General features: G+C 42.0%; 1 protein-coding gene across 1 annotated transcript in view; it reads left to right on the top strand.

The window, feature by feature from the left end:
- The window catches only part of PLA2G4A (phospholipase A2 group IVA), a gene marked incomplete in the record, with an annotated part of 115264 nt that overhangs the window by 54735 nt on the left and 47155 nt on the right, over window positions 1–13374 (top strand). The window contains 1 exon segment of the mRNA NM_001082072.1: window positions 5326–5480. Within this exon segment, the coding sequence (NP_001075541.1) occupies window positions 5326–5480 (155 nt within the window).

Below are 13374 nucleotides of genomic sequence, written 5' to 3' on the forward strand. Positions count from 1 at the left end.
GAAAACCTAAAAACTCTTAAGCTCTTCAGAATTTCCTTTCGCAAGGGAGGAAATTAGTAATATCTGTAAGCCTCTGTATCAGGGCAGAATCCTATCTGTAAGCCCATGTATCAAGACAAATGAAATCAAATCATGGGGTTTGTTAGTAAATGAAAATTCATTTCCTGTACTCACATGAGAGAAGTATGAGGAATATTTGCTGACATCATTCATACACAAATACTCACGATATTAGCTCTAAATATAACTTAAACCTTCTCAACAATGTTTATTTGATTCTATTAGAATTAGAGCCAGGACTAACAGCTGCACCTTATAACTTCCTAGTTATTTTGCTGTGTTAGAATGACCAAGACTATTAAAACGTCCAGACTTAGCCTGCATTTACACGTATTGCATAACATTGTACCGATACTGTTTGAAGTCCTACGTGAATCTGAACTGTGATTTGACTAAGCATCCAGTGGATTCTCTCAATAAAGTTGACTTCTGTTATCTGGGCAATGATACAGCAAAAAGAGCGAGAATACGCACGCAGTCATAGCTTAGTGTACATCCCCCTTGTGCTATGTATTCGCTTCCTATCTGTCGGCAGGTGGCACATGTGCTCAACTCCTTTGAAAATGGAAAACAAAACTGCCTTCCTTGGAGATTTTGGAAGATTAAATAAATGTGTGAAAGTGTATGTGAGGATGCCAAGTGCATTGTACGTTTGTGATGTTTCTCATTTCCCATTCTTTTTTATTGTTCATAAGCACCTCTAATTGTGTACTCTTTACACTTATTTATTTATGAATTACAATATCTAGAATGCTATTAATTTCTATGAGTTGCCAAAAAAAAAAAATCCAGACACCACCTTCTTGTTTTGTGACATTGGAGAATTTTTCTCTGTGTCTCAGTACTTTAAAGAGAGGGTCCCTGTATACATCTGATGGGATTGTATAAATTAAATGAAATTATGTATGAAAATAGTCAAATTCACACCCTGAATAAATGAAGGTAATTATAATCTGACAGCCCATTATTTGATTATTCTACTATCATGTACAAATATACGGCATGTTCTTTCACTTGATAACAACCCAGGTATCTGAGTTTTCTTATCCCAAATTCTCCTTTAAAACAAATAGTCCAGAGTTTTTTTTTTTTTTTAAAGGGTATTAAATGTAAGCAGACATTTTTCGAAAGAAGACTAAAAATGGCTAAGCGGTGTATGAAAATAATGTGCATTGTCATTAGTCATCAGGGAAATGTAAATCAAAACCTCAATGAGATATCACTTCACTTCAGTGGAATTGGCCGTTATCAAAAAGACAAAAGAATTAGTAAGTGTGGTGAGGAGAAAAGGGAACCCTTGCACACTGCTGGTGAGAATGTAAATAAATTAGTACTGCCATTGTGTAAAATAGTGGGATTATTCAAAAAGTGAGATTGAAACCACTGTCTGATTCAGCAGTCCCTCTACTGGAAATAGAAAATGGAATCTATCTGTCAAAGAGACATCTGCACTCCCATGTTTATTGCAGCTCTATTTAGTCACCAAGAGATGGAAACAAACTAAGTGTCCATCCACTGACGAAGCAATAAAGAAGGTGTTGCACATAGGCACAGTGGATATTACTCAGTCATGAAAAGGATAAAATCTTGTCATTTGCCACAACTTGGATGGAACTGGAGGCCATTATGCTAAATAAAATATATCCTCTCACTCATATGTGGAGTCTAAAAAATAGTTGATCTCATAGAAGTTAGAAATTTGGTGATGATTCCCAGAGGCTGAAGAGGGAAGTGAGGAGGGGTGGTCGAGAAAGGCTGACTGATGAAAACAAGGTTATAATCAGATAGGAGTGAGGAGTTCTGGGGTTCTATTACACAGTAGAGGGACTATAGATAAGCTGATGTGCTGTATATTTCCACATTAAAAAACTAGAAGGTAGTATTTTGGATATTTTTGGTATAAATAAAAGTTAAATATTTGAAATGATAAATATATTTACTCTTATTGAACTTTACACCATGTATACATGTAAGAAACATCATAAGGTATCCAATAAATAGATACAGTTTTTATGTCTGTTAAAATTTGTTTAAAAATACAAAAACAAATAATGAGAATAATGGGTTACCTAATGCATGAATTCCAGTTGAACAGGAGGCTATTTCCAGCATATTCCAAACAACAGAAGATGAGCTGTTATAAGTGTGTGTGGGACTGTTGGTGAAACAAAAACACATGTAGGGAGTTGCTGTCTCAGGATTGGACTCTTACGTTCATTTTCCAAACTTCTCTTATAAATCTCCCTCTAGATTATGCTGTGGGCTGTGGGTTGAACAGTGTGATCAGTTACTAAGAACTTACATTATTTACTTACTTATTTTCATTTTATTTGAAAGGCAGAGGTAGAGACAGGGAGAGAGAGAGAGAGAGAGACAGAGCTCTTCCACCCCCTGGTTCACTCCTCAGGTGCCTACACCAGAGTCGGATCAGGCTGAAACCGGGAGGTGGAACTCCTCTGGGTCTCCCACATGGGTGGCAGAGATGTGCAATAGCGGGAAGCTCATCAGAAGCAGAGAAGTCAGCGCTTGAACCAGGAACTTTGGTGTGGATGCCGGCATCCCCAGTGGTGACTTAACCACTGCAGAATGCACCTGCCCCACTAAGAACATTTAACAGTTCTATTTAAATTACCTTATTGATACTGGGTTTGTTATATTCAATCATACAAGGTTATGATTGACCAAACCAAGAGACTCATGTGCTCCTAAATGAGTTTTGAATAATCTTCTGTGTTAGGCATTGTGGGTCAGTAGTTTATAGACTGCCACTTGGGATACCCAAAGCCCATATTGAGGTGCATGTTGGGAGGCAGCAAGCGATGGCCCAAGTGCTTGTGTCCCTGCCACCCACATGGGAGACCTTGATGGAGTTTTGGCTCCTGGCTTTGGCTTGGCCTAACTTCGGCTGTTGATCATTTGGGGATTGAACCAGAGGACAAAAGACCTCTCTCTGTCTCCCTCTCAAGTAGATGAAAATAAATAAACATTAAAAAATAATCTTCTGTCTTTTCCAATATCAATCTTACTGTTTTCTTTTTGCCTCAAATTCCTTTATAATGCCGTTTCACCCCAACTCCCTAATACATTCCTGCTACAATAGTAAGACTGGTTAGTGGGTCCCTAAATCACACACCCTTTCCTGCTTCTGCCTGTCTTGCATGGTGCTGTGCACACAGCAGTGGTAAGTATTTGGTGGTGGTGGTGGTGGTGGTGGTGGTGGTTGTGGTGGTGATGGTGGTGATGATGATACTGCGTCAATCCTTTGTTAAGGTGTTATTCAAATCCCTCTGCATTGTTTTAACTTCTTGTTTGTCTTCTTCACATGTACTGTTACAACTAATAACCCTTTTGCCCACACTATAGCCCACTGCATTTTCCTATCCTAGTTGATTTCCTCCAGATGTACGTCCAGGAATTATAGACTTTATGTAGTTTCTCACCTTAAATTTTATGTTCGAGGGAAATGTATTTGTTATATACATGGGTTCAAAGCCGTTTGAGTTACTCCATCATACTGAAGGGGTAATATTTTAATTGTGTGGTCTCTAGCTTGCATTCAGTTGGAAGCTAGGTGTCATGGATTTGAGGCTACCTGGTATTAGAGAAGTGCTCTGGATTGGGAATCCAATCCCAGGTAGCCTATTCACTGGCCTACTTGTAATGAGTATTGACCTCTAGACTTCCTTTTCCTTAAGAGGCATGGGATCCTTTTGGCTCTTCTAGTTGTAAAATACTCATGCTATGAATACATAGCATTTCAAAAGGTCCATGGAACACAGAATTAAAAGATAATGCATATTTTCTTCTTTTTTTTGACAGGCAGAATGGACAGTGAGAGAGAAAGACAGAGAGAAAGGTCTTCCTTCTTCTGTTGGTTCAACCCCAATGGCCACTGCGGCCAGCGCACTGCAACTGGTGGACCATGCTGATCCGAAGCCTGGAGCCAGGTACTTCTCCTGGTCTCCCATGGGGTGCAGGGCCCAAGCACTTGGGCCATCCTCCACTGCACTCACAGGCCACAGCAGAGAGCTGGCCTGGAAGAGGGGCAGCTGGGACAGAATCCGGTGCTCCGACCAGGACTAGAACCCGGGGTGCCGGTGCCGCAGGCGGAGGATTAGCCTAATGAGCCGCAGCGCCGGCCTGTAATGCGTATTTTCTGTGAACATTTTGAAGACCCTTTGTACACCTATACCTCATACTGCTAAGTGGATACTTAGGAGTCAGGTTCCAGGTGCTTGAAACACAGTATAGGCATGCTGTGTATTCAGCGTTCTAAGGTTGAGTGCACTATTTCCCACATAGTTGGTACTGTGCCTTTAAATCCTCATCCTGGGTAATGACAATGATGACGTCATCTGCTTTGGTGCAAAGCTCAAAACCTGGCCAGTCTGGCCACCCCCTTCTCCTCTTTCCTGGTGTCAGATCCCTTACCAAATGGTAAAGGTGGGGCTGGCGCCATGACTCACTTGGTTAAACCTCCGCCTGCGGCGCCGGCATCCCATATAGGTGCCGGATCTAGTCCCGGTTGCTCCTCTTCCAGTCCTGCTCTCTGCTGTGGTCCAGGAGGGCAGTGGAGGATGGCCCAAGTGCTCGGGCCCTGCATCCCATGGGAGACCAGGAGGAAGCACCTGGCTCCTGGCTTCGGATCGGCGCAACGCGCCGGCTGTGGCGGCCATTTGGGGGGGATGAACCAACAAAGACCTTTCTCTCTGTCTCTGTCTCTCTCACTGTCTATAACTCTACCTGTCAAATAAATAAAAAATAAATAAAAATAAATAAAATAAATAAAAATTAAAAAAATGTTAAATGCACTCCCTGTCAATGTAGCTTGAAGGCACATTGCTCTCTAGATGACAGATCATCAGCTACCGGAGCTTACACAAGCAGCATCACCCTTTTAGGAATTTCACCTGCAAAATGGACACACACATCCCTTCTACTTGCTTTACAGGACCTCTCAGAGAATCAAATAAATCAATGCACCTGAAAGAAAGCCAAAAATGGCCAAAAGGTGGCCAAATATAGAATAGCATTGCTGTTGTTATTATTAAAGTAAGTTGGCCAATGTAATAATGTCTGCTTTCCTATAGACTTGATATATGTGAACAGTATTCTTATGTGAACAGTATTTTCTGCTTTTAAAAAAATTATACATTATCAAGGTATAAATGAATTTACATTTTTTAATGACAAGGTGGAATATATGCCACAGAAAGTTAAAGTAAAAGGTAACATATGCTATGATTTCTACTGTGCATACAATCTCTGTGTTGCATCTTCCAGGTGCCTGTGGTGGCCATATTGGGTTCAGGTGGGGGATTCCGAGCCATGGTGGGATTCTCCGGTGTGATGAAGGCACTATATGAATCAGGAATCTTGGATTGTGCTACCTACATTGCTGGTCTTTCTGGCTCCACATGGTTAGTGTACATTTTTAATGTTAGTTCTGTCATTCTAAATGTTTAGGATTTCTCTAACTCAAACATTAGAAAAGAAAAAGGATTTAGAAAATTTAACTTCAAATTCCCGAAATGTTCCAGCTTAATACCATAATCTACTTAAAATGTTTTTTAAGACAAATGTATGTACACCTGATGATGACCTTTGCCATCTATGTTTATCCCTTTTAAGCTTGTTTGTAACTTAAAATGTCATTAAAACATAAAATTTTCCAAAATTGTATATAATTCTAGATGCATATCACAGAAATGGAATAACACACTCCACCCATAATTAATTTAATCTTCCTATTATTTGCTGATGTGTAGTCCTTCCTTCAGCGAACATGTCTAAGTCTACATGATTCACTGTGTATTCATTTTCTTCTTTAGGGCAAATAGAAAGAAATGCAAGAAGTAGGAAAAGCACTGTTGAATTCAGAAATGCAATAAATTTTATTGATTTGTATCTAATTAACTAAGCATGAAACGAGCCCTTTGGATGTGTTGAAGCTCTGAGGGAGAGTCATAACATCTTCATGAGTAATGTTTCTATCCCATGGATTCGCCCTTTCCACAAATAGAACATATTGTGAAGGAAGGCAGTGGATACTCTTGGTTTGCCTGCCTCACATAAGCCCACTGGCAATCAAATCAAAGCCCTTGCTCAGATGTCTCAGATATGAATAACACCTGATTATCACAAAACTTCTGACTTGAGACCAGAGTCCCTCCACCTTACGGAGCTCACCTGTCATCGTAGTAGTGCACAGGTCAGTGCACAGCTGAACAGCTGTGTCAGTCTTTCCTGTGACAAGGCTGCAGGTGGCTTCATTTCTCAGAAGAAGGAAATTACACTCAGAAGTGGAGTGACCCATTCCAGATCACTAGCAGAGCTGGCCCACAAACCTGGGCGTCTCATACCTGCCTTCGCCTGGACAGCTCCGTATGCTGTGGAGATAATACGCAGTTCATGAATATTTTGAATTGGATTCTTTAGTGAAGCCATTGTGCTGCCTCCTTGTGAGTGGCCCCTGCGTGATTTATCTCCTCTGAAAACAGGGTGTTGCCGATCATTATTTTCTCCCTTGCAGGAAAGAGCAGGCACCTGCCTGTTGAGTGAGTAATGTGATGGGAACACTTGGACCTTTGCGTTAATTCGCCCACTCGACTGTTTTGTTTTCATTCTTTGGGTGGTTTTCATTCCCTGTACTTCATAGTTGGGTGCCTATTGTCCGTCAGTGACTAATAGCAGCAAGAAGCTCACTCTCTGAGACTCATGCAGAAAGACCAGGCTGGAGTGCGGACGGGGCGGTGTAGTCCTGTACCTTGTGGGCTTGAGCAGGCTGCAGGCATGGCTTTGGTTATAGATTTGAGCAACGTCTTCTTACATTCTCTTTCCAGGGGTTTTGGGAATATGTCCTTTGAAATGGAATTAAGAGAATTTAAGTGTGCAGACACATCTGTGTATCTACAAATGGCTGTCTTCAAAATCTGGTTTCCTTAAAGTGACTTTCCTTTTTTCTTTTCTTTTTTTTTTTTTATTCTGTTGCATTGACGATGCCCCACTCCTTGAGTCCTCACAATAGGCTTTCACTGGCAGGCTACTTGACTTTCCAATGCAGTGGTGCCTTCTGCAGTTCTCATTTCCCTTGGCTTCTTTTTCTGGCGGGCAGGGGTTGAGCCTTTCCCACATTGCCTGGTCCTTTCGTATCCACCCTAGGCCCTGTCAGGCTCTCTGAGTTTGATCTCCTCTTCGAGTTTCTCACCTGCTGTCTTCACTGCTTCCACTCCTTCCCGTCTGACTGCAGGCTTCCCTCCAGAACCTTGCTCTACCCCACGTCCTTTCTTGGTAAGTCCAAGTCCTACTGCTGCAGCTGCTGCTGTCAAGAATTTAATTGGTGGAACCTCAGAACTTCCAAAACTTTAGTAGACAAAAGAAGGAAGAAAACCCTTAAGGGACACTGTCTAGAAGCTGCCAGAGAGGAGAATGATGCAAAAGACCAGTTCCAAAGGGCAAGGGCAGAGAGGGTTTCACGAAGTAGTATTTTTAAGAAATAGGATTGAACATTTGCCAGAATCTTAGCTTAGGCCTAGGTTTGGCGAGCATTGGTGGTTTTAACAAGAGCCATGAAGTTAAAGTAAATAAAGGGTAATTTCAACCATGCAGTTGTAAAAACAAAAGGAGAAGAGAAAGTTATAGAGAAAACCGTGGGAATGAGCTGTGCGTGATTTCAGGCACTGCGGTTGGACAGGAACAGCATGAGCAGTTGCTGTTTGCAGAGTTCTGGGAAACGTTTCTATTTGTTTTGTTCTTTATAGTGTAAGAGCCTTGAGCATTTTTGTAGAAGTATGAGATAGAGGATACTAGTAGGCGGGAAGGGTGGAGGCAGAGACACAGAGGAATCGTAGGTAGGAAAAGACTCAGGCAGATACGGGATGTGAAGAGCTCGAAGGGACAGGTGAAGGTGTGCACCGCAGAAGGGAGAGACATTTCCTGAGAAGGAGGAAATGTGGTCAGGAGGAGTCATGTTGGCAGTCATCTCTCGAAGAGTATAGGTGAGAAAGGAAGAAGTTCAAAGGAAGGAATTCGGAAAGACTTAGAAAAACAAATTACACTTCTGGGTTGTGTAACTACATTCTGCTGATCCGTAACCATGATTTTGCATAAGTGAGGTAATGCGGAACTATCTGGAGAAGCCCTAGACCTCCCAGAAAGTTTTGTGTGATCACAAAATAGGACTGTAGCCATGACAGAGCTTCCCCTGTAATGCCACTACCTTCGTGGTAATTATTTCTATAGTGATTTTTGAATGATCCTTGCGATTCATGAAATGTAAGTGTTCACTGAGCAGGAGAGCTGACGTGGATGGAACTAGAAGACTGTGAGAGCAGACCTGTGTTCTCTCACTCAGGGCTACCACCATTCTCTTGTATCATCATAAGGGGCGATGGATGCTGGCAGCCATTTGTGTATGGCTTGGGACATCTCTGCATGCATAGATAAGAGGACCCAATTCACTAAACTAACTAGAACAAAATTTCAGCAGGAAGAATTAAGTTTAACAAGAATTCTTGGAACATTTAATAACAATAAGAAATTTTACCCCATGTTGTCACATAGGAAGTGACAAGCTCATGGATCAAGAGAGACATGAGAGAAGATATGTGCTTTGGGGTGAGGACTAAGCTTGTCCTGTTCCCTAGTGAATCTCTCCCTCTTGGTGCAGTGCTTGCCTTGCCTGAGGTAATGGTTGTTTAATGACTAAATGAAAATATACATAAGCAGCTTCATTTTATAGGAAAAATTAATCTAGGGCTTTCCTTGGGGTATCAGGATACTTGCCCCACAAATGTCAACTGTCTTATAAGTCATTCCAAATCTTAATTGCATTACGAGAATCACTTTCAGCATTTTTTAAAGCATATAAAGTCTGCATGTGTATTCATGTAGACTCTGATTCAGCAAGTCCCTGGGGGGCTAACACTGGTGTTTTAAAACATAAGTCATGTGCTTTTGGCATCAAGGACTAAAATGAAAATTTCTTCTTTTCTGGCATGACTTTGCCTTGAAAATTTCACATTTAACCAAAAGTACTTTTATGTGGAGAAAATTAAGTATCCCATTGTATGAATGTGTTGCTATATTAGAGACAAATATTTCCAGATTTATGGGGAAATAAGCATCCGCTTTTTAAAATTTATTTATTTTGATTTTATTTGAAAGGCAGAGAGAGAAACATATAGAAATCTTCCATCTACTAGTTCACTCCCCAAACACCCACAACGGGGCTGGGCCAGGTCAAAGCCAGGAGCCTGTAACTCCACCTGAGTCTCCCCCATGAGTGGCTGGGTCCCATGCACTTGAGCTGTCACCTGCTGCCTCCCAGGGTGCACTTGAGCAGTCACCTGCTACCTCCCAGGGTGCCCGTTAGCAGGAAGCTGGGTTGGAAGCTCAGTAGCCAGAACTCAGACAGACACCTAGATAAGGCTGAAGGGATCTCAAGCAGCAACTTAACCACTGTACCCAGCAGCCACCTCCAGATGCCTACTTTTCGAACCGTGATTGGTATCATTGAGAATCATCTACTGGCAAAGAGATGGTTAGGCTTAACTAGGTAGTGAGAAGCTGGATGACAGTTACGTGTTTTAGACAGTTTTAAACTCACAGAAACCGATAATATATGAATCTTGATTGGTGCAACCATGGAAACACAGCAAATAGAGCAATTTATGCTTATAGAGCTCCACACTAAAAGTAATTATTGCCTACTAATCTGTCTTTGGCTATCACTAAATCCCAGACTGGAGTCTTGGGTGTAATTGCAATGACATCATTGAAAGGCTGTCCAACCCACACTTGCAAACTCTAAGGAATATGTGTTCGTAAATACCCAATGAAGCAAAAACCAGGAACGCAATGCCAGTGCTTCGCGTATTCTGGGTCTTCTCTCACTAGGGCCCATATTCCCTAGACAGCTGCTCTTTGAGAGAGGAGGAGAGGGAGAGAAAGGAAAGAGAGAGCGTGAATGAATACGCTTGCCTAAACTTTTAGAGAACAGCAATGCACTGCGCATCCTGTATGGAACAAGAAGAGAGGGCTGGGTTGCAAGCCATACACACTTTGGCCCCCTTGGAAGAATGACCTCTGAAACTACAGTGCGGAGTCCTAGGTTTTCTTAGATTGTAAGTAAGGGAAAAACAAAACAAAACAAAACAAAACAAAACAACCACCAAAGAGCATTCAAATCTTGCTAGAGGCAATCTGTTGGGCAGAGGTACATGTTGCAGTCACAGATTGATTCATTTAAAGATCAACGAACAGATGGAGAGGGAATTCATGTAACATAAACAGATTTGCATAATCATACCATTCTATGAAGTTAGATATGGCCGCTCCTAACAGAATGAGCATATCATTTCCTTTCATCTGACTTTAAAAAAATCATTGTGACTAAAGTGATGCCTATTGATATTCTTTCATTCTTCTCCTTATGTTGATCTTGTCTCATTATAGAAAGGAATTAATGTATCTTGTTATGGAATGAAGCTTTATTGCATACATTAAGGACAAATTAAAGACGAGGAAAAATGTAATTATAAATTATATTAAAAATTTCTGTCGTTAGGGCCGGTGCTGTGGTATAGTAGGCTAAGCCTCCGCCTGTGGCACTGGCATCCCGTATGGACACTGGTTCATGTCCCAACTGCTTCTCTTCCAATCCAGCTCCCAAATACTTGGGACCCTGCACCTGCGTGGGGGACCTGGATGAAGCTCCTGGCTCCTAGCTTCTGACTGGCTCAGCTCTGGCCGTTGCGGCCGTTTGGGGACTGAACCAGCTGATGGAAGACCTTTCTGTCTCTTCCTCTCTCTGTAATTCTACCTCTTAAATAAATAAATAAAATCTTTTTAAAAAAGTTTAAAAAATTCTGTTGTTTAGCTTTGGGAGACATGCAACACAGTTTTGGATTTAAGCTTTCTAGAATTCACGGCAAATACAAACTATGTACAGTGGCGAGATACATATTTTTTTAACAAATTAAGGGCAACCCAGTGACCCATGAATATGGAATTATTCCTGGTAAATGAGAGCCGAGAGTTTCTTCTTCGTGTTCCCATAATGACTGAGCCATACCCTGACTGTTTACAGAAGTGACTACCTTGTGTGATCATACTTTATTTTCCTGTTTTATGATGTCCTTAAGTATAAGCCAAAGCCATAACATCAGTGTGTGCATTGGCTTAAAAAGCATGACAAGGTCCAGAAAATCACATCTGCGTTGGTCTGGGTGAATCATTTTGCAGACTTTGAAATAACTATAGGAATGAGTGACTGCATCTTGCATATGTTCTAAGCTGTATTTTTTTAAATAAATATTTGGCGATTAGGCTCGAGTTCAGAGTAAGTTAATTTGATTTACCTTTACTACATGCATGGGAATAGTTATGAAGTCTGTTCATGACAAAAAAAGCCCTTTAAGGAATTTTTCTCTCTCATTCTTTTTTTTTTTTTTTTTGTTGAGTTTGTGTTTCATTGCCCCTTCATTACTCTCCTTTTATTTTATTTTTTTATTTATTTTATTTTTTGACAGGCAGAGTGGACAGTGAGAGAGAGAGACAGAGAGAAAGGTCTTCCTTTGCCGTTGGTTCACCCTCCAATGGCCGCTGCAGCCGGCACACTGCACTGATCCGAAGCCAGGAGCCAGGTGCTTCTCCTGGTCTCCCATGCGGGTGCAGGGCCCAAGCACTTGGGCCATCCTCTACTGCACTCCCAGACCACAGCAGAGAGCTGGCCTGGAAGAGGGGCAACCAGGACAGAATCTGGTGCCCCAACCAAGACTAGAACCTGGTGTGCCGGCGCCGCAGGCGGAGGATTAGCCTATTGAGCCGCGGCGCCGGCCACTCTCCTTTTATTAACCTGGCATTATTCCCAACTCATCTCCCAAAAACTTGGATTCCCAGAAGAAATTACCATTTATTGTGAAGTAGGAATAGTTTTGTTTCTAAGAATTAAAATCTTGTGGCTGGTGTTGTGGTGCTTTGTGTGACCCAGCACCTACAACTCCGGCATCTCACATGGGCACCGGGTCATGCTCTGGCTGCTCTACTTCCAATCCAACTAGGAAAGCAGTGGAAGAAGGCTCAAATGCTTGTGCCCCTGCCACCCATGTGGGAGACCCAGATGAGACTCCTGGCTTCTGCCTGGCCCACCACTGGCTGTTAGGGCCGTTTGGGGAGTGACCCAGTAGATGGAAGATCTCTCTCTCTCTTTCTCTCTGTAACTCTGATTTTCAAAATAAATAAGTAAATCTTAAAGAATTGAAATCTTACATAACAGATTTGAAAAGTAAAGCCTTTCAGAAAAGATGGCAAATCCTGAATTCCAGTGACTGTCATTAATTGGAGAATATGAGCATATTATTTAAATTCACCAATCCTTCCTTTTCTCATCTTTAAAATAAAAGAACTGAAAGCCACTGTGTGTCTTCCAGACAACAGCCCATGAACAGTTCACCAGCCCAGTGCTAGAACAAAGTGGGAGCTCTCTGGCCCCTGTAGGAAGAGAAACCCTTAGGACAGGCATTTTTATTTGAATCCCGAGGGAAAAATATGTGATGTTTTCTCTTTGCTTGGATGAAGTGGTAGAGCATTTATATCTTTCATTTAGTTTGTTCTGTGAGTTCATCAGACTGTGCTAACATGCACCATTAAGGACCACCTTATTTCAGGACCTGAAGGAGGTCACAGTTTATTGAGGGTGACAGATGAGTAAGCCAGTAATTAATATTCAGTCTGAGACCTATAATGCCAGAAACATTGGTTTGTAGGAAAGGAGGTGACAACTGAATGTTTATGGTCTAGACATCAAATGCCAAGGCCCTTGGTGACTTCCAGTGTTACCCCCAAGTTGCCGAATGGCTGGTGGCTAAGAGTATCCACAAGAAAGCATTTACCTCAAAGCCTTGATCCCTCTCCCAGATTTGGCCTTCAGAGAAGCATGCTGAGAAATTCAGAGACCTAGAGTTGACAGGGTCTGGGATTTTGTTCTAGTTTGCCAATGGATGACTAAAAAAAAATGGTCAAGACAATTAGTCATTCATAGCAGTTGGGACAGTGAATTTTCTACATGAAGGTAATCACAGTGGAAAGTCAGATTAAACTGCTGGACTGGTAATACATCTAGACAAACCCATTTATTTATATGCCTCTGACGGGTCCCCTGTTTCTCACAGTCTGAGAGAGGTACCCATTCCTGGCAGACCGGACGGAGCAGTCAGCCCCGGAGGAGGCATGGTCCAGGCCCTGCGTGGGAAGCCAGTGCTTCCTTCCAGGCCTCTCCTCTGCTTAGCATCCGTTGTAGGCCAGCTCCTCTCT

Source organism: Oryctolagus cuniculus, chromosome 13, assembly GCF_964237555.1.
Source record: "Oryctolagus cuniculus chromosome 13, mOryCun1.1, whole genome shotgun sequence".
Classification (NCBI taxonomy): Eukaryota; Metazoa; Chordata; class Mammalia; order Lagomorpha; family Leporidae; genus Oryctolagus; species Oryctolagus cuniculus.